Source organism: Phyllostomus discolor, chromosome 14 (genome assembly GCF_004126475.2).
Source record: "Phyllostomus discolor isolate MPI-MPIP mPhyDis1 chromosome 14, mPhyDis1.pri.v3, whole genome shotgun sequence".
In the NCBI taxonomy this organism is placed as follows: Eukaryota; Metazoa; Chordata; class Mammalia; order Chiroptera; family Phyllostomidae; genus Phyllostomus; species Phyllostomus discolor.
In genome coordinates this window covers 27,922,236-27,943,920 of record NC_040916.2, presented here as the reverse complement: position 1 = coordinate 27,943,920, position 21,685 = coordinate 27,922,236, and the positions used below count along the sequence as shown (strand labels likewise).

The window sequence follows — 21,685 nt, the reverse complement described above, 5'->3', positions numbered from 1 at the left end:
GCAAATTAAAAACCTTCTGCACAGCAAAAGGAACTTCAAAATATATAAAGAACGCATATAACTCAGCAACAACATAACAAACAATCCACTTTTTAAAAAATGGGCAGAGAATCTGAACACCTTTCCTGAGAAGACATACAAATGGACAACAAATATATTAAAAAGATGCTCAACTTCATTAGCTATTAGGAAAATGCAAGTCAAAACCAAAATGAGATGGCACCTCACACATGTTAGAATGGTTATTAGCAATAAGATAAGAAATAACTGTTAGGGAGAATGTGGAGAGAAGGGACCCTCATTCACTGTTGGTGGGAATATACAGCCACTGTGGAAAACAGTAGGGAGGGTCCTTTAAGAATTAAGAATAGAGTTACCATATGACCCAGCAAACCCTCTTCTGGATATCTATCAAAACACGTACACACACACATTTATTTGTAAAGGTATATGTGCCCCTATGTTCATTGCAGTACTATTCACAGTGGCCAAGACGTGGATGAATAAGATGCACTGGCCGTTAGCACGTTTTGTATGCCGCAGGAACAACCAAAATTCCTTGTTAGAGGCGTTATGTTTGTTCTGTATTGCTGACCTTCATCAGTTCTTTCGCTTTTGAAAATTATGAGCAATAAATTAATTACAACCACCCATTTTGAGTCTTTTGTCACCTATACAGAATTAGTTTGTTACTTTCACGCTTCCCTGAGAGCGCGTGCAGTAAACAAAGGGCTGAACGCGTCACAGAAAAGACGCCCGCGCAGCTGCCGCCGGGCACAGGTTCCTGCAGCCAGGTCTGTCGGGCCCTTCCGTACTTGAACTCGCTAAGCACATCATCTAACATACAATGGGGTACTAAGTGCCCCTTATTAATATTTTGACTTTTCCCCGGCGTTGCCTTCGAGCTGGTCACTGTCCCTCTCCTGGAGGAGGCAGCAGCCGCCACGCAGAGGGAACCCCACCTTCCTGGGTTTCTTGAGCCCCTACCTGTCCCTGGCAGAGACTTTACGTGGGTCCTTGTGTAATCAAGACAAGAAGTAAAGTTGTCCTGGGAACCGAAGGGACACGAGCAAGGAGAGCAGCAGGTGGCGGAAGCAGTGCTCTCCGTGTCCATCGCGCACCCCTCGTGTCACTCAAATCTCAAACGACCGGGGAAACGGTCAGACGTCGCCGCCGGTCTGAGCTCCGCACTAGGGTCCGGAGAAGAAACCCTGAACTGTGCCCCCGGTCGACGCGGGCTGGAATCTGCGCCCCTCACACCGCGGTACGGTCCAGAGACCACTAAGCCAGAGCACCAGCGAAGGAAGAGCTTTCTCCAACTCCTCCCCAGCTCTTCCCTCAAGCTTTGCACAGAGCGGTGCGAGGAGGCCTTTCCTACGGTATCTCTCATAGACTAAAAACAGAACACACAAAAGTCAAGTGACCAATCAAATCGTTCGGTGGCGAGAAGCTGATACAGGATGTGAGCAGTGACCGCAAGAAGGTGGATGTGGAAAAGTAGTGCTGGCCCGTACGGGGATCGAACCCGCGACCTTGGCGTTATTAGCACCACGCTCTAACCAACTGAGCTAACCGGCCGCCCGCTGGTAAAGGCCTTCCCTTAGCCTTTCTAAAGATTTGTGCGACTAAGGTCACGACATTGTTCTTTCGCAAAAATTTGAGACATATATATATACAAGTTGAAATTTCTGAAATCAAGGGCACTTCAGGAAAAACGTGTTTCCGCCCGGTTTCGAACCGGGGACCTTTCGCGTGTGAGGCGAACGTGATAACCACTACACTACGGAAACTCCTGCCTGCTGCTCGCGCCCCTCCCATGTGGGAAGAAGTGCAAGTGAGGCCCGGACCTACTTTCGTTCTAAATGCAACCACCCATTTCTTCAGCGTTGGCAGTTGGTTTCCATGAAATAAGTTACATGTTTATTAACTTCAATTCTGGCTTAAAACAAAGCTTTCTTTGAGTATCACACTCATCTTTCAGCCATTTGGTTTTTAAATTTTGCTGCTACTCTTTACTTTCCTGTTATTGTTCTTTTGTGTTTATGCCTTAACAACGCACCCCTTTTTACCTTGTTAGTGTGGGTCATCGGGTAGGGAGACAAAAGCCTGACTTCCATGTGCTGTTAGCATAAGTAGGTCTGTCTGTGACCTACTGTGATTTGTCATCGTGCTGGATGCCCAGAATCGTGTGGGAGGCAATGAACAGGATGCCGTCATTTATTTTCAGACTAAAAGCCTAGAGGACTCCAGCGTTCACCCTAAACTCAACCTTCCGTGAACCCCTGAGAGAGCTGAGGTGCTTCCAAGCAGAGGTGGGATGTGAACACTGGTTCACCTGATAACAGTGGAGGGAGATGGGTCTTTCATGCAAGAGGGCCAGGAAAGTGCAGCTCAAGATCAGTATTTATAATGAATTGCTCAAGGCCAAGTGTGGGCCGGCTGTGAGTACAGAACCCCTGGGATCGACATCCTCCAAAGGAGATTGAAACATGTGCCGAATATCACAGGACAGACTGGGCAGGGTGGGAGGCCAGAGGATGCTTGCTCCATAGTCCAGGCCCACAGAGGTGAGGGTGCACCCCCAAACAAAAGATATCTCACTGCTAAGGGAGTGGCAACAAATACCGTTACATCAGGGGGACGGGAAACTCACGGCAACTGGAGAAAGTATAAAAGAATAAAATTGCTTACCCTGGCGGAGTGTCAGAAAACTTTATCGGGCCCCGACAATTAGAGAATGCCAACTTCCTGGGAAGAGCGGGTGACTGAGAAAGCCCCACCTCCACATCTGGGTACATGGCGCCGAGACTGAGGCTGAACTGCAGCAGACCCTGGCACAATCCCACTGCATGAGGACCAAACCCAAGCAACAGGTCTACCCCTGGGGAAAGGTAACAGGCCACAGAGAGGTCCTCTCTGAAACCCATGCAGGCAGGCGAGGCCTAAAGTTCAGAGTAGAGCAAAAACACTAGAAAGCACTCCAGAAAACTAAACCCCAACCTAAACCCAAAGCAAAGCCAGAGGAATTTGAAGGCAGGTATGCACCCAAAAATTCGCAACAACAGTAAGCACAAAAATATCCCGACTTCTGCTTAAATGGATTCAGCCTCACACGTTAATAGCCTACAAAAAGGGACATGCCCATTTCCAGGCATAAACACTACCTCACCCTCTACAGTCCTACACACTATGTCTGATGGCAAACGAAAAATTATCAGACAAGAAAAAACAATGTATTGTCAAGAGGAGATTCAGATATGCCCCACATGCTGGAACTATCAACATGCTGGAAAAAAACAATGTATTGTCAAGAGGAGATTCAGATATGCCCCACATGCTGGAACTAAAATACTCATGATTAATATTTTAAAGGCTCTAGTGGAAAAGATGGACTGCATACATAAGCAAGAGAAATTTCAGTAGATTGTTGGAAACTAAAAATCAAATTGATACACTAAAGACTCAAAACACACACATACTAACAGAGATTAAAAATGCTTTTAAAGATTTCATTCATTCATTCATTTAAAGAGAGGGAGAGGGAAGGAGAAGGAGATGGGGTTTTGTATGTGTCCCAACAGGACCCTAGGCCCTGACCAGGACTGGAACTAGGGATCTTTCACTTTGCAGGAGCATGCCCAACCAACTGAGCCACACCTGTCAGGGCAAAGAATTTCTTTAATATGCTAGTGGACTAGAGAGCTGAGGAAAGAAGTGATGAACTTGAAAGTAGGTGATTAGATGCTACCCAAGCTGAAATGCCAAGAGAAAAAAAAAGAATGAAAAATGAAAAGAGCTATGAATTAATGTCAAATGGTCTAATATATTTATAATTGGATTCCTAGAAGATGAAGAAAGAAAAGAAAAGAGCAGAAAAAAATATTTGAAGATCCAATGAGAAATTTCACAAAGTAATGAAATACATCAAACCACAGCTCCAAATAGGTCAGAGAACCACAAGCAATACATATAGAAGAGAAGAAAAAACCCTATTTACATCATATTTAAACTGCTGACCACACCCTCCTCCAAAAAGAGAGAGTGGTGATATTGAAGGCACCCAAAGACAAAATACATGTTACATGTAGCTGAAAAAAAAAAAGATAAAAAGAACACAGCCCTGGCTGGCATAGCTCAGTGGATTGAGTGCGGACTGGGAACCAAAGTGTCCCAGGTTCAATTCCCAGCCAGGGTACATGCCTGGGTTGCAGGCCATAACCCCCAGCAACCACACATTGATGCTTCTCTCTCTCTCTCCCTCTCTCCCTCTCTCTCTCTCTCTCTCTCTCTCTCTCTCTCCCTCTCTCTCTCTCTCTCTCTCTCTCTCTCTCTCTCTCTCTCCCTCCCTCTTCCTCCCTTCCCTCTCTAAAAATAAATAAATAAAATCTTTTAAAAAAATTAAAAAAAAAAAAGAACAGAAGACTTCTCATCAGAAGTTAGGTATGCCAGAAGACAATGGAATGACATTTTAAAGTGCTGAGGGACCAAGTTAAAACAAAACATAACTTTTAACCTAACATTTTTTACCAAACAAAAAATATTTTCCAAAAGGGAAGGAAAAAAAGATATTTTCAGACAAACAAACAAACACTGAAGAGTATATTACTAGCAGATCTGTAAATAGGAAATATTATAAGAAGTTATTTGGGAAGAAGAAATATGAGCCCAGAGAGATACAAAGGAAATAATATCTACAGAAATGGTTACAATGTAGGTGCAAATAAGAAAATTTCCCAATTTTAATCACACTAAAAATAATTGATTACATAAAGCAAAAGCAGTAGAAACATGCTGTACAGTAACAATGTACATGAAAGCAAAATGTATGATGACAATGAAACAAAATATAGGAGGGAGTGAGCTCCCGCTACACAGGAACAGCATGATATTATTTGAAAGCAGGCTGATTAATTGAAGTTGTGTACAGAGAATCCCAGGGAATGCACTAAAGATTGTTGTAAAGTACAAATAGTTGAGATGAAATCAAATCATGAAAAATGTTCATATATTTCAAAGAGACAAAGAAACACTTAAGAAACAAAGAGCAAAAGGGAAACACAGAAAACAACCAAGATAGATTTCAGTACAAATATGTAATTACATTATATGTAAGTTACCCAAAGCCAACTATTTTAGACAGTTAGGTTGGAAAATCTGAATTAGTCCAGTTTTCGGTTTATCTAAGTATTTGTTTTCAGGTAAAAGAGCGCTTAGTGAGAAGCTACCGGGAGTGGGGTTCGAACCCACGCGGATATGCATCCATTGGATCTTAAGTCCAACGCCTTAACCACTCGGCCATCCCGGTGGCGGCATGGAGCTTTCTTCTTAAATGTTACCAAGTTAGCACTAACTAGATTTGCTAGTTCCTGGAAGATTATGAATAATAAATTTGTGAGGCCATTTGACACTCAAGGAGCAGAAAATATTCAGTGTCCTGCGCCCGCTCCCAACTCCACCCCGCAAGGTGGTCGAAAGAAAGGGAGCCCAACCTTCCCTGGAAAGATGCCTTTTCAGTGTTGCCCACCCTCCGCAAAGGCTGGGGCTTGGGAGACTGCTCTGCAGCAACCGGCTCACCCTAGGGGCAGGAGGGCTTGTCCAGGAACTTCGTCTGCGAGGGCGGACGTGCTCAGCAAGGAAAGATGAGGACTAACCCCCAACAGTAAAAGTACATATGGCTGATCGCTGTGGGCTTCTTTCAAAGTATTCATTTACACCAAAGCCAAGAGGTCTTTGGATGGAAATGGAAATTGTCACGTTTGTCTTGGAACGGTAGACTCTTCGCTGCCCATCACATTCACGTTAAATCTAAATTCCTACTGTGGAGGGTCTCCCTGAGCTCTGTACCCCCTACGCGTCATTTTACTTACTGTCAGGGGGACGAATTTCCACGAGAAAAAGGGAGGAAGAAAAGCGAGCTCTGGTTCACACCTCGAATCGGAGCTCTCAGACCCACCCAGGCTCTGGTCCAGGTTCACCCGGTGCAGGAATCTGCTCTCGGTTCGTCGGCCCTTCAGCCTCCTCCCGTTTGAGTCACACGGCTTCCCTCAGCGAGTACTCGCCGACCATTAAGACCAGAGAGGATGCCCCTATTCTGTGAGAAATCCCTGTGACTTTCATAGCTGTCATTCCAGGCAGCAACTTTATTGTAACTAAGTCACTATGTACAAACATCATTTCGATCAGCTTGGGGACCCCTTCCCTCATGGCGAGTCTGTGGACAAAACACTTTACTCGGCGCCTTCTCTGTGTGTGGGGGGGGGGGGGGGGGGGGGGGGGCAGTTAGAGACCAGTGAAAGGCAGGCAGCTTCAGTCCCGGGAAGCACGGTGACTTGGGACAGTGGGAATGGGGTGCACCACGGAGGTCACCTTCCAGCTGTGAGACGTCCCGGCACATAAGACACGAGTGTACACGTCTCAGAGCAGTGACAATAGAGACAGAGAACGGGACAGAAAAGTGCCTTTGTCCTCGGAGCTCGGCCAGTCGGCCCAGCTCCTAAAGGGTAATTACAGTCACCGAGAGACGAGAGTCAGAGGAATGAGCGCAGAACATACCGCGGCATTTCTTTTTTAAAAATATATTTTTAATTTTAATTGTTGTTGCAGTACAATTTTCTATCTTTTACTCCCATCCCAACCCACCCACCCAGCCTTCCTCTCCTCCCTCCCATTTCCACCCACCCCTAGTTTTTATATCCATGCCGCGACATTTCTTGAAATGAAATTTCCCGGGCGCCTGAGCTCCCCAGCCCGGTGCTCGGCCTGTTCCCGGGGCTCCGGGAGCAGCACGTGCTGAGTGATGGGCTCAGACTTCGCGGATGCCAGGGAGCGCATTCAACGTTAACTCTAACACCCTAAAATGCAGGGGTTCCCTGCGGCGGTGTTTCCGTAGTGTAGTGGTTATCACGTTCGCCTAACACGCGAAAGGTCCCCGGTTCGAAACCGGGCGGAAACAGCTTGTGAGGTTGGTCTTTTTCATGCTTTTTTCCCCCCAGAAGTTTTCTATCTGGATCTCTTTAGGTCTATTTCCACCAAATCTGAAATTTTCGCTGTCTATTTACAGTCCCGGACTTTATATTACAAGAATTATATAAGATCTCACCTAGCTGAACGAGTAATCTTCTACCCTGTCCATCCGGGCAGAGCTGATGGCGCCTGGACGCAGTGGCGGTCCTCAGACGGGGGCGACCCCCATCGGCCCTGGTCAGGACACGGAGAGAGCAGCCCGGAGACAGGGGTGTGGCTGATGTGTGCAGGGGGGTCAGGAAGCCACTGTAACTGCGCGGGATGGGCCGAGCAGGCAGAGGTAGAGAATGAAAGGGACAGAGCACGTGGAGGCTTGTGAGGTCACTGTTTAAGGACTTTGGTCTTTACTCTGGTAAAACGAGACGTTGGAAGGATCTTAAGCAGTGAAGAGCATCTACATGACTTAGTGCCCACCACACATAACAGATTATTTCTAGCTGAACTGATGCACAAAGGCCAAAATAAAAATTGTCTTTTTATTACCCATTTATGTACTCCCTATATTCCAGTGTTGTATCCCCAACTCTGCCATCATCCATGCTATGATCATGGCCCATCCTCACCCTCTCCTTAACTTCATCTATGCTTTTTATCCCATCGCTGAAATGAAAGTTAAGCTCCGAGATAAAATTGGTGTTTTTAATATACATTACTTGGGTATTGAGAGAGACAGGAAGGAAGGAAGGAAGGAAGGACGGACTTTGGCCTTTACTTTAGGCCAAAGTAAAATGCTGCAAATGTAAACTGATCACACACTTAGGAAAAGATGGACTGTTCTTTAACCATAACAGGTGGCCACCAGAACCAAGTCCATCTATCATTGATAACCATCTTGTGAACATATGTTTGGAAGACAGCCAATCACTTTCAACCCCAGCCTCATGAAAGACAGCCAGGGAGAGATGGACTCAGTTCAATAAACAGCTTTTGAGTGCCAAACAACATCATCTTTCCCAAGTAGCCAGGTTCTGTCAGCCATTCAGGCCATGAAAGTGCTGGATTCCAGTGCCCCCTGGCTCACATCAGCCACTGGCTCTCCGGAAGGGACTGTGCTTTCCTGACATTGCTCTCCCCTTAAATGAGCTCCGTCTTTAACTTCACCACCCTTCGAAAATGCCCCTTTGTCAAATCTGAAACGTCTAAATGTCATTTTTGCTGGGATTATACTTGTCACTAATTTTTCACTTCTGAAATTCTTGTGTATTCTATACAGTAATGTGGCCTTTGCAAGCACATCGTTTTGTCATAACGGTGAATTTGGTAGGCTTTGGTTCCTTTACACAGGTGTATTAATCAGATTCGCAAACAAAATCCCAACTTTTGAAAACACACTCTGACTTGCTCTTCAAATACAATATTTACCGAATGCCTCGTGTGTTCAGAACTCTCCTTGGTGCTGAAGATCCAGACGAAGAAAAAATCTGTCGCCATGGGCAGAAATTCTGGTGGAAGACTACCGATAATTTAATTTTTTTAAGAAAGGAAGAAAAGGAAAATATGCACTGTGTCTGACTGTGATTCTTTTAACAAGGAGAAGAATCAATTTCAGCAGTGCAGAGGAGGAGGAAGCCAGAGAGATGAAGCGCTAATGGATCCAAGGAAACCGTGGCGCTCGTCTGATCAATGGCCACCGGACACACACCTCCCCTCCGGGGCCACCCCTACTCTCCTACCCTCATTCTCTTTACTAAAATTTCTATTTGAAGGCTTTATGCCACTTTTATCACAAGTTGGGTTTTTTTTCCTTCTTTTGAAGAGAGGGACAAAAAAAAGGTAGGTGTCACTGCTGAGGATTAAGAAATGGAGTCAACATTTAAGCCTCATTTTACATCGGAGAGGCTATTTTCCATGTGTGAAGTAACTGCAGCAAAATTAGATACGTAAGGAGGGAAACCCTAGCATCGAACCCGTGACTTTAGCATTATCACCACCACACTCTTAACCAACTGAGCTAACCAGCCAGCTGCCAGAATTGTTTCTTAACTTAAGGGAACAAAAAGCTCGCTAACATTCCTGTGTGTTCAGAACTAAGAACATCCTTCTTTTCAAAGGAGACTTTCTCGTTTAGCCCATTTTAACGACTGAAGGACGGGGGCAGGGAGAGGGGAGAGGACTGTTGCATGATGATGGGAGACTGAGGGATCGAGGAAGGGAGGTCACGGGACCAGAGAGGAGAAATCAGCAGCAGAGAGAAGAAATTGGATATCCAGGTGCCACATCATCAGTCCTCTAGACACAGACTCTGGCGTCCCTGCCCCGCGTTGGTGGCTCCTACAGACGCTTGACCTGTCCTGGGACAAGCGTCTGAAAGGAAAAGAAAACAAAAACCACACACACACACACACACACACACACACACACCCCTAAGCTCCTGAGGAAAGACTATAAATCTAAAGGCCAGCCCTGGGGACGTGATGAAGATCCCTAGAGCCCTTGCGCAGAGCACTGGATAGCATGGCCGTGGGCCCTGCCTTGTGGCTGAGCCCTCTGCTCCTGGTTTCCCTCTGCGGGTCCTCAGCTCCAGGTAGGAGGAGGTTGACGATCAGGTAGGGAGTCCTAAGGTGGCTCAGCCTGACTCCCTCCCCTCTTCGACCCACAGCTTCTCTTCTTAGGCGCCTCGGTGCACACGTTCGGCGAGTTCAGGAGAGCTCTGTCCTGAGACTAAGCCTGGACCCAGGGACCACAACCCTCCCTAAAGAGGGGTGGCTGGAGCAGCCGCTGGACCCCTTCAACGCATCCGACAGGAGGTCCTTCCTACAGGTGAGGCCAGGGGAGGGGGAGTCCACTGCCCTCTCCTTTCCTCTCCACTCTGTCCCTCAGCCTCCGTTCTTCCCCTGTCTCCACACGTCTCCCCACCTCTCTGCTCCTCAGCGTCACCCGGTGTTGCTGTTGGTACCCCTTATGGCCTTTAGTCCAGCCACCTGTGTCTTAGATGTGCCTGATGTCCCCATTTCCCCAATTCTTTCCCCAGTCTCCTACTTTTTTTTTGTTCCTCCAGTCCTGTCTTTCAATTCTCATTCTCTCTCTCTCTCTTCACTGCCCCTCAGCTCCCCTGTTCTTCAGATTAAACACTAAACCCAGCACCAGCTCTCAACAGGCAGCAGAGATTTGGAACCAGCCCTGGCTTACAAGAGGCACTTGAAGATATCTATTGAATAAATAGGCAAACTTCCCATTTTTCACAGCTACTCTGTGCACAGTCTCCAAAGGTCATCTCAACTAGGTGCTATTCCTAAATCCACCTGCACTTGTTACTTATTCTACAATTATTATTTCAATATATGACAGGTGCCTACCATGTTCTTGCCACTATCATTGACCTTGGGCATATAAGAGAAAAAGTAGACAGAAACATCTGCTCTTGTAGGTCTTGCATTCTGGATGGGGAGACAAACAGGCTGGAAATGAACACATAAATAAACAAGCCTGTTTCAGATGCCACTAAGTATATAAAGAAAGACCCAGTAAGGGAGACAGACTGCGACAAACAGGAAATAAAGAATAGGTCAGAATGCTCACAGTCCTGTTTCTTCTTCCTCATCCCACCTCCTAGCGGTACTGGATAAACGACCAGCACTGGGCCGGCCAGGATGGACCCATATTCCTGCATCTTGGGGGCGAGGGCAGCCTTGGGCCGGGCTCAGTGATGAGAGGTAAGGAGCTAGGGTAGGTCCCTACCCTAGCTAGGAAGCTGGTGGAGGCCAGGAAGGGTAGCTGCATACTGCCGTGCCTCAACACCTGAGGGCTGCAAGGGCTTACACCCACCGCACACCCCCTTCCATACTCTTCACAGGGCACCCTGCAGCCCTAGCCCCAGCCTTGGGGGCCCTGGTGCTAGGCCTGGAACACAGATTTTATGGTCTGAGTATACCTGCTGGGGGCCTGAGCATGACCCAACTCCGATTCTTGTCCAGCCGCCATGCGTAAGTGTTTGGGACCACGGGCCTGGGGATATCCTGTGTCTGCCCTCCAATGCCTGAAGTTCACCTTGAGTCTTTGGCTCATGTTTTCTTCTGTGTTTCAGCATCTTATTCTTCTCTCTCCCTCTCTGGGTCTCTACCCCGGCCTACCACTTTCTTTCTCCTACACTGTATTCTTCTCTCATTCCATCTCACTGTGGCTACTGGTCCAGACCACCAGGTCTCTGGCCTGGATGACACAGCCTCCTCACTGGTCTCCCTTTCTTCCCTTGGCTCCTGCAGTCAGGTCTGTTCTCCAGATGAAGCCAGAGTGATCAGTAGAGCACAGACCGGATGACCACTCTCCCTACTTCAATCCCCCCGCCCCATCTCTCATCTCACAGTACAGTCGAATCTTTACAGCGGCCTCGGGGCTTTATGGCCCTGGCTCTCAGTGAACTCTGACCTCCACTTTCTCCCCCGGCTCCAGCTGCGCTGCCGCCCTTGCTGCGCTGCGGACACTCAGGCACATTGCTGTCTTGACCCTCTAAACCCTCGCTTCTGCAAGGAGTGGGCTCCCCATACATTGCACGGCTCCCCGCCTCACCTCCTTCAGGGCATCCTACTCCTATCAACAACCCCACCTGCTCTCCTCTCACCTGCGGCATTGTTCTCCCCACACTTGTCTCTCTCTCCTGCTTGCTGTCTGTCTGTCCAACCCTCTTTGTCCTTTTCTGTCTCACGCTAGTCTCCATTTCTGTATCTCTTTGCCTCTAGGTTATTCCCTGTCCCCAATCTTTTCACAAGGTATATCAGTTTCTTTTTTTAAAAAAATTTAAATTGTATGTCTTTCCATTACCATTTAGCCCCCTTATAACACTCCCTCCCGCTGCCAAACCAGATCTAAGGGCCATAGGATGGCACTAACTGCAAACCCTTTCAGAAAGGTCGGGGAGGAGAGAATGCCCAAGACAGAAAAGGAGATGTCAGAGCTGTCTCTCCCTCCCCCAGTACTCGAACCTACCCAGCTCAGGACCCCTTCTCCTCCTGAGGAACTCTCCCTGACTGTCCCCGCCCTCCCGTATTGGTCGGGTTTGAGATGTTTTCCCTCTCCGCCCTCATCTGGAAGGAAAGGAGGGGTGTCCCCTGGCCCAGGCGCTGTCGGAATACAGTGAGCGAAGTCCCCCGAGGCACCCCGGGAGAAAGCAGCCCTGGCGTCTGGGCAGCCCCCGCCCTCGCCCGCACAGAGCCGGGAACCCTCAGGGGCCCCAGAGATGACCGACCGGCCCCCCCTCCACCCAGGCTGGCCGACGTGGCCTCCGCCCGCCTGGCGCTCTCCCGCCTCCTCAACGTCTCCGCCTCCAGCCCCTGGGTCTGCTTCGGAGGCTCCTACGCCGGCTCCCTGGCCGCCTGGGCGCGGCTGAAGGTCCCGGGACCCCTCGGGGGTGGGCGGGGTGGGCTCGCGGTCCGGTCTCCGGTGAAAGGAACACGCTCTCCCCGCACCCTCCCCCCCCCCAGGAGCGCTTTCCAGAGCCGTCTTCACGCGGGTCCCGGGTACAGCGGGCGGGGCTCGCCGGGGCCCCCGAGGACCGCGGGGCACAGGGCGGGAGGCCGAGTGCGGCCCTCAGCCCGCCTGACGACTTCTCCCCCGCAGTTCCCGCATCTCCTCTTCGCCGCGGTCGCCTCCTCGGCCCCGGTGCGGGCCGTGCTGGACTTCTCCGCGTACAACGAGGTGCGGGCGCGGGCGGGCGCGGGCGGAGGCGGGTCTCAGCGGCCAGGTCCCTGAGGCGCCTCTCCTCCCGCGCTCCCACCGCAGGTGGTGTCTCGGAGCCTCACGAGCGCGGCCGTCGGCGGGTCCCCGGAAGTAGGAGCGGCCCAGCCCGAGGGGGGGGGGGGGGGGGGGGGGGAGCGGAGGGGGAGGGGGAGGCGGGAACCCGGAGAGAAGGACGGACCCTAGCGGGGCGCTGGGGCAGAGCAGAACTGCCACCATCCGAAGGGAGGAGCTTCAACTAGGCGGAGTGAGGAGGGGCGGGGCCCGAAAGAGCCTATCAGCAGGTGAGGCTCAGTGTGGGGCGGAGCCTGAGGAGAGACGACCCTATCAGCAGACGAGGCTCAGTGTGGGGCGGAGCCTGAGGAGAGACGACCCTATCAGCAGACGAGGCTCAGTGTGGGGCGGGGTCTGGGGGACGATTCCCCCGCCCCCAGGAGGTGGCCCTCAGTGCCGGCCCTCGGACCACAGAGTTCTGCTCCCGAGGGAGGGTCAGGCTCCGGGAAATCCAGAGCCTAGGATGATGATGCTGGAAGAGACAGGTGGGGCTCAGGCCCAGGTGGGCTCCGCCGACACTGCCTCTTCCCCCCGCAGTGCCGCGCTGCGGTGTCCGCCGCCTTCGCGGAGGTGGGGCGCCGGCTGCGCGCGGGAGGGGCGGCCCGGAAGGCACTGAGGGCGGAGCTGGGAGCTTGCACGCCCCTGGGCCGCCCAGAGGACCGGGAGGAACTGCTGGAGGCTCTACAGGCTCTGGTGGGAGGTGCAGTGCAGTATGACGGGCAGACGGGGGCGCCGCTGAGCGTGCGACAGCTCTGTGGACTCCTCCTCGAGGGCAAGGGCAACGGCAGCCACCTGGCGCCTTACCGCGGGCTGCGTCGGGCTGTGCAGGTGAGTCGCCCTAAGCACAGTGAGAGGGTCAGCCCACCAGGGCCGCTGCTCCACCTCCTCTGTGCAATCTTGGGCAGCTGTGAACCTTTCTGAGCCTTACTTTTCTCGTGCGTCACTTGCCCAAGGTCTCACAGGTAATAAAGTCCCAGTCATCTCCCACCTTAACCTCTAATACACAGGCACCTACCCCTCTAATCATAGACTCCCAGGACAACTCAGGAACTCCTCTTCTGATATCTGACCTTTGACTTGTAGGTTGTCCTACACAGCCTGGGCCAGAGGTGTTTAAGCGTTTCCCGAGCAGAGACCTTGGCCCAGCTGAGGGTCACAGAACCCCAAGTGTCCCGCGTGGGTGACCGCCAGTGGTTGTACCAGACATGTACTGAGTTTGGCTTCTGTGAGTGCCTGGCTTACTCTCACCTCTGATAACCACCTCCCCCACCCTGCCCCAAATGCCTATTGAAGTGATAGGGGATAGGTAACAAGCATTTATTTGAGGTCAATAAGAATACCTGTATGAGAAGCACTCATTCATGCAGAAACCTAAATAGTTTTCCAATTAGCAGACAGAGACAAAAGGTATTTGTGAGAAAGGGAAGGGAAAAATTACATCAAGAGAAGGAAGGCATTTACTTCTATTGGTGCAGATAAGCTAACACAGTGAATTAACATCATAAAGAATGTTTTATTTTTCAGTCCAATAGCCATCATACTATCTGCTTTCTTGTTATCTTTGCAAACAGTTCTTTGGGGCACAATGTTGCTTTAGGCCCAGGCCAAAGGTTATTTTCCCCTGTTTAACATCCAAAGGTTAGAGGTATAAGACATGCAAAGCAGTTCCTCTGTCATGGAAGCTCTGACTCCATTTTAAAGAGGCTGTTTATATTATTACATATTTTTATGCTTCTTTTTTAAAACTCCTCAAGGATATATATATATATATATATATATATTTAGAGAGAGGAAAAGAGAGAGAGAAACATTGATTGGTTGCCTCCCATGTGCATCCTGACCCAGGCTCGAACCTGCAACCTTTTGGTGTGCAGGACAATGCTCCAACCAACTGAGCCATCTAGCTGGGGCACATTTTTCCTTTTCCACCAAGATCTTTCCTCAAAAACATTGCTGATCAACTACTGGAAAGCAGCACTGATCAGTTATTAAACCATCTTTGGTTCTTAGTTGTCGAGTGGCTCATTTTGTGTGTATTATGTCATTGTCAGTCTTTGTCAGCAGGAAGGTTCATTCATGGTGTGTCGTGTCCCATGCAGGAGGGAAAGTGGTTTTTCAGGGTTCTGAGCCCACATTTGAACAACGAGAGCTCCAGAACAGAGTAAGGCTTTACCGTTAGGTTTCTTTAAGGGCATAGAAACATCTTCTGTAGTTTCTGGGGGTTTCTTACATGAAAATTTTGTAGGCTTTGGTGATCATTTCAAAACATCGAGCAATCATTGTCAGAGTATTGCCAGAGTAGTGTCCTTATAACATCAAGCTGTATAAAACACAAAGACTTATAACAGAACTTTCTATAATAATAAACAAAATGTTAAGTCCCATTTGTAGAATTCTAAACCACGATCCATACCTGAGGGCAGTCAACTGAAGATATTAGAGGACCATGAGGTGTCAGTGGGAACCATATTTAATCATTTGACTTGTGCTCAGATTGTATCTAGTTCTGTCTCTGTTTTGCCAGACCAAGTACAACAGGAAGTATTTACAATAGAGCAAACCCATTCTTGTTCAGCCAGGATATGGTTAAGAGCAATGTTATTGTCTAATACAACTCACTTAAGGAAATTGAAAGCTTTTTCCTGGTTGGCTATTACTGTGGCAGTCACTGCAATACCTGTCCAAGAGAAAATTCTAGTACCTTTACTAGAGCTGACATTGCCAGGCATTGAACAGTCTTGACTATGTGTGTGATCAGCTGCATGTTTTGACCTGGGAAATAGGTTTAAAGATGATGTCCCATGTTGAGTTATCTTTCTAGTCAGAAATCAGAGGGCAAAGGAAGCAATAACTATTATAGGGAGTGCTTGATCCCCGTATTTTAGGAAGGCATAGATTTCACAGGCCAGGCCTGGAATCTTGGGTGACTTGTCCACAACAGGTGCTGCCTGCTTCACTTCCTAGTAATCATTAAGTTTAAGCCCTCCGTTGTTTGAACAGTCCAGTTAGGTGCAGGAAACTTTCTTTAACTTGGAAACATGAATCTAAGAGTTAACATCTTTAAATATGGTTACATGAGGATTAGTTAAGAGTACCTGAAATTCCAGACAGATCAGGTAGGAAGGAAAAAAGTTGTTTTAATTCTGCTTGCAAAAGTGTAACTTACCGAATTGTTGTAGGTCATAGGTAGTTTAGGGTAAAAAATTCTTATATCTGAAAAACAAAGATCAAAATCTAGTAATACTTCATATAAAAATCATAGTCATCCTTCTCAGTTCATTTAGGCCCATGTTATTTTTGTTGACCTTGATATTTTTGGTGGTAGTTTTATGATCCAGTTTTTTAGAGTTCTATAAATCTTTATGCAGTTCAGTGTTATGTTTTTAAAGTTGCCTCTTTGAAGATGAAACATATTCATAGGAACATTTTTTCCAAAGCATCAGAGTAAAACAGTAACTGTGTCTAATGATAACACTTTGAAATGGCCATGGTTGAAGACCTGGTGAGAGTTCACATACATACGAGTGATGCAACTGACTTAGTTACCCTCCCAATCTTAGTTAGCTTGACCATACATACAATTATTTTTATAGATCCCTCCACAAACTTTCTGCAGCTTCCACAAATCTTCTGCAACTTATATATACCTTTCAGTTTTTGTCTTTTTCATATTTTTTTATCATTTTACTTTTGGACAAAATTACTTTGCTTTTTCCTTCTTACAAAGAAAAAGTTCTTTATATCCTTCCTTATCCAAAAAACACACTCTATTTTCTTGTCCCTCAACCAGATGCATCTCCATACTTCATATGTGCTTCCAGTGAGAGCATATACCCTATTTTTCATATGCAGTCATTTTGTTTTATCCTTATTACTGTCCCATCACAGCCCCATCATTCTGGGCCATCACAATCTGGGGCATGGGGGTTGTCTCTGGCAGGTCTGTGAACTCATTGGTCACTACTAGGGAGAGCTCTGTAAATGATTATTGAAGGATACTAGAGAGTTGGGTTCATACCCCACAGTTACAGAAGTCTCCCTCCACAGATGTCACCTGTCAAGGCCCTAGATGCCCTTTCTCCCAGCTCCCAGCACTGCCCTCCCAGCTAGAGCTGTGTGAGAAGGTGTTCGGGCTTTCAACCTCATCCATGGTCCAGGCTGTGACCCAGACCAACTCCTACTATGGTGGCCAGACACCAGGGGCCACCCAGGTGCTGTTCGTTAATGGTGAGCATGCCATCAAAACCTGACCCTGAAGTCTCCCCCTTGCCCCAACTCAGCACACCATTCTCTCTCTCTCTCTCTTTTTTTTTTTTTTGCTAGGGGATGCAGACCCCTGGCATGTGCTCAGTGTAACACAGGCCTTGGGACCCTCAGTGTCAGCCCTCCTCATCCCTAGTGCCTCTCACTGCTCGGACATGGCACCTGAGAGCCCCTCAGACACCCCCAGCCTCCGCCAAGGGCGCCAGGTAAGAAAGAGAAAGCTCTGGGTGATTTACATTTGTATTTGCATACAATTTGCATGTTCCTGCCCTCACTGGTGCTAGGATCTGACTTTCAAAATTCTCCACACCTCTCCGCAGAGCATCTTTCAGCAGCTGCAGACTTGGCTCAGGCTGGCCAAAAGGAGCCCTCTTAGGGGTGGGCTCTGAGTCCCACACCCTCACGATTCCCTGCGTGGCACTCCCAGACCAGGACATATTTGTTCACTGGACAGAAGAAAGCAGCTGGCTTAGAAAGAGGAATTCCCAGGAATTGGGATTCAGCCCCTGTTCTGCATATAACTGAGTTGTGTCTGCAACCACCCTCACTCCCAACTAAACCTGCTTTATTTCAGATAGCATTCTGTAAATATAAGTGGATGATTATTCTCATTGTGAATGTTGGTATTTTAAAGTCAAATGTCAGAAATGTCACTCTATATGGTGGTGCCCTCCCTCTGCTGATTGGCTCCAATTCTGCTCAGCTCCCTGGCTGGCTGCCTTGTGCGTGTCTCTCTCTGGACCTCAGGCTCTGCCCTGTCTGCTTCCCACCCTCCTCCCACTGTGCCCCTCTTCCTTAGTCACTTCCTCTCTGTCTTGTCTGTCTCTGTTTGTCTCAGTCTCCTCCTGTTGCCCAAGCACCTTCATTTCTCTGTGTGTCTTAGTCTGTTTCTCTGTTTATTTCTCTCTGTGCCTCTCTCAGTGTGTCTCTGCTATCCTCCTCTCTCTCCTGCTCTGTCCTGGTTATCTCCATTACTCAGTTTCTATGTCTCACTTTGGTCTCTGTGTCGCTTTCTTTTTCTATCTCTGCCTCTGTTTCCCTCCCTCAGACGTTCCCTGTTCTCCTTCACTGTCTTCCAAGTCTTTCTGTCTTCTGAGGCTCTCTCTGTTTCTGTCTTATGCTCATCCCCACCGCCTGTATTGTTCTTCCCGTCACTTAATATTTGTCCTTCTCTGTCTGTCTCTCTTTTAGTCCTACTCCTAAACCTGTCACTCACCAACTTTTTCCAAAATCAAATGTCATTCTCTGACTCTTCCAGCTTCTAACGCTAGGGATTTAGGGCTCTGGTGAAACCTTCCAGATGGTGACACCCTGGGGTTCGGGGAGGATGGGCCTGAACCCAAGGGTCCTCTTAGCCTGGCTCAGCCAGGCACCAGTTCCCCACCGTGAGCAGCAGCCAACAGGTCACAAGTCAGAGAGCTGGTAAGTAGGGCCCACAGAACAGCAAGTCAGGAACATGGAGCTGGTGAGAGAAGCCCTGATGCCTGTTCCCCTGTGAGGAAGTCATTCTCTGCCTTTTGTGACTCCAAACCCTGAGGGGCAGCTATTTTTTATTCTAAAGCCGAGTCTCAGTGCCTCCATTGATGTACTCACCATGTCCACTGTAGTCTGACACACCACGGTCCTCGGTGCCTGCTGAGAAGTGAAAGGATGAGCTCTAACCTCAACTCTTGACATATCCTTCATCTCCTTCTTGCTTGCTGGGTGCATTTTTTCTCGATGTCCTTTGCAAACTTCTTTTCCACTTAATATCTGATGGGCATGTGTTTGGTGTGGGCTGCTTTCTCTTGTCAAGCATTCTCAGAACTTCAGCACTTGGGGAAAAAATTAACCTCATACCCATCTCACACCAAACCCCAAAACTGATACAAGAGGGATCATAGATCTAAATCTAAAACTAAATTAAAAAATAGAAAACTTCTTTATGACCTAGCAGTAGACAAATATTTCTTAGGAAAAAAAAATGCATAAAATACATTAAAAGTGACAAATTGAACATTATCAAAAAATCTCATTAAAAAACATCATTAAGAAATGGAAAGACAAGCAAAAGACTGAGGGAAAACATGCATAATACATATATCTGATGACAGGCTTGGTCCAGGTTATTTAAAGAAGGGCCAGACACCAATAAAAAGGCACTCATAGACACAAACAATCATGCGGTCATGACCAGAAGGAAGCTGAGATGAGGGCTGGGTGGAGGTGAGCAGAGGGGGCCAGGGAAGGAACAAGGACATCTGTGATAAAGTCAACAATGAATAGTTTTTTTTTAGAAGACAAGTGAGTAACAAATGAGCAAAGCACTTGCATAAGTACTTCAATTTAAAAAGTGCATGTATAGCCAATAATCACATGAAAAAAATGCCCAACCTATTTAACCAGTAGAGAAAGGTGAATTAAAACCACAATGAGGCTTCCAGTCAAGATGGTGACATCAGAAGACATGGCTCACCTCTTCGCACAACCACATCAAAATTACAACTAAAATATAGAACAGCTATCACTCCAGAACATCAAAAACCAAGTTGAATGGAAGTCTGACAACTACAGAATTGAAGAAACAACATCTATCCGGACTGGTAGGAGGGGTGTGGACACAGAATGAGCTGGCCCCACACCCATGTGGATAAAAATTTGGGAGGGATATCTCGGGAGTGAGAAGTCCCAGACCCACACCAGGCCTGTCAGCCCAGGATTGTAGTGCCAGGAAGATAAGTCGCCACTAATTCTGTCTGCAAAAACAGAAGGATTGGGTTGGTCGAGGAGGCTGCTGGAGCCCTAAGCAGTTCCTCTTGGGGAACCCACACATGGACTCACCTACTCAGACTTGCTCCCTCTGAGCTCCAGCACCAGGGTACCAACTTGAGGTGAGCCAGTGGTATATGGAGAGAGACTGAAGTGTCTGGCATTAGGATGAGCAGAGGCCATTTTCCCTTGGCTGAGCCCTCTCCCCACAGAACCAGTAGGCTGGTACCATATCCAAGACTCCATCAGCCTAGCTAACACTGTGTGACCCACCTTGGAGATCCACAGAGGCTCTATCCCACTCAATTTATGGGCCCACCCAGGCTGCTTTTCCATAAGAATGGCTGGTCTTGGCTCCTAAATCCTGTAGAAAATCAACAGATGGTTTCAGTGAGCCCTTGTAGCAACCAGATTCACCTCACAGCTTGGCTTCATCTGGGAATCTCCAAGCCCAGTACAAGTAGCAGCCACCTCAGACTGCTTTACATCTCAGGCAGGGTGTCCCGGGCAAAACACAGATGGGATTTGACCTTGGTTTGTACCACCTGGGAAACCCCAAGGCCAATGCACCCAGTGGACACCTACAGACCACGCTGGAGAACCACCACTCTGCCCCTGCACTGTTGATCCTCCACAGATGGTGGAGGTTGGTGGTCAGAGTTCATAACCAGTCCTTGCAGCTGACTGGCAAATCCCTCCCATTGATCTGTCAACAACAACAAAGATTCAACTACAAAAGGAGGGTGTACCCTGAGTACCAAGCCTGGGTCATAAGGAATGCTGTGCCCCTGGACCCTGTAGGACACCTACTACATTAGGTCACAATACCAAGACAGGCAGTCATAGCAGCTCTACTTAATACATAGAAACAAACACAGGGAGGCTGCCAAAATGAGAAGAAAAAGAAATGTGGCCCAAATGAAAGAATAGATCAAAACTTCACAAAAAGAGCTAAACGAAGTGGAGATAAGCAATCTGTCAGATGCAGGGTTCAAAACGCTATTTATGGGGGTGCCCAAGGAACTTAGTGAGGACCTCGGCAGCATAAAAAAAGACCCAGTCAGAAACAAAGGATACATTAAGTGAAATAAAGAACAATTTACAGGGAAACAACAGTAGAATGGATGAAGCTGAGAATCAAATCAATGATTTGGAACATAAGAAAGCAAAACACAACCACACAGAACAACAAAAAGAATAAAGAATTCAAAAAAGTGAGGATAGCACAAACAGCCTCTGGGACTTTAAGAGATCCAACATTCACCTCATGGGGGGCCATAAGGAGAAGAGAAAGAGCAAGAAATTGAAAATCTATCTCGAAACATAATGAAAGAAAACTTCCCTCATTTAGTGAAAGAAATAGACATGCAAGTCCAAGAAGTGCAGAGAATCCCAATTATGATGGATGCAAAGAGGCCCGCTCCAAGACACATCAGTATTAAAAGACCAAAGGTTAAAGATTAAGAGAGACTCTTAAAAGATAGAAAAAAAGAAGTTAGTTACTGGAAGGTTGCCAGATGGGAGAGGGGTGGGGGAGAATGGGTGAAGAGGTGAGGGGATTAAAAAGTACAAATAGGTAATTACAGAATAACCACAGGAATGCAAAGTACAGTATAGAAAATGGAATAACCGAAGAACTTATACACATGACCCATGGACGTGAACAATGGTGGGGGGACTGCCTGAGGGAATCGGGGGTTCTGGGTGGAGAGGTCAAAGGGGGGAAAATCAGGACAACTGTAATAGCATAATCAACAAAATATAATTTTTAAAAAACCATAATGAAATACTACTTTCACCCAATTGAGTTACAACCAAATGAAACAAAAACTCCTAAAAGTTTAAATGGTGAGGATATAGAACATTCCATCATGGTTAGTGGGAATGTAAAATTATAAAAGCTCTTACTATGACTGCTACACACAGA

General features: G+C 47.8%; 1 protein-coding gene and 4 non-coding genes across 5 annotated transcripts; 2 read left to right on the top strand and 3 right to left on the bottom strand.

The window, feature by feature from the left end:
* Window positions 1-1,504: 1,504 nt before the first annotated feature.
* Window positions 1,505-1,578, bottom strand: TRNAI-AAU. The gene has a single exon. It is a non-coding gene; the product is annotated as a tRNA-Ile (tRNA).
* A 139-nt stretch (window positions 1,579-1,717) lies between these two features.
* Window positions 1,718-1,790, bottom strand: TRNAV-CAC. Its single transcript has one exon. It is a non-coding gene; the product is annotated as a tRNA-Val (tRNA).
* Window positions 1,791-5,222: 3,432 nt separating this feature from the next.
* Window positions 5,223-5,305, bottom strand: TRNAL-UAA. The gene has a single exon. It is a non-coding gene; the product is annotated as a tRNA-Leu (tRNA).
* A 1,574-nt stretch (window positions 5,306-6,879) lies between these two features.
* Window positions 6,880-6,952, top strand: TRNAV-AAC. The gene has a single exon. It is a non-coding gene; the product is annotated as a tRNA-Val (tRNA).
* A 2,466-nt stretch (window positions 6,953-9,418) lies between these two features.
* On the top strand, window positions 9,419-18,902 carry PRSS16 (serine protease 16). Its single transcript, XM_028503486.2, has 12 exons — window positions 9,419-9,547; window positions 9,623-9,783; window positions 10,577-10,676; window positions 10,817-10,946; window positions 12,225-12,348; window positions 12,577-12,654; window positions 12,739-12,786; window positions 13,285-13,575; window positions 13,831-13,972; window positions 16,795-16,974; window positions 17,071-17,216; window positions 17,331-18,902. Exons 1-12 carry the CDS (start codon window positions 9,478-9,480, stop codon window positions 17,397-17,399), a joined length of 1,539 nt encoding a protein of 512 aa, XP_028359287.1. The 5' UTR covers window positions 9,419-9,477; the 3' UTR covers window positions 17,400-18,902.
* Window positions 18,903-21,685: the final 2,783 nt, after the last annotated feature.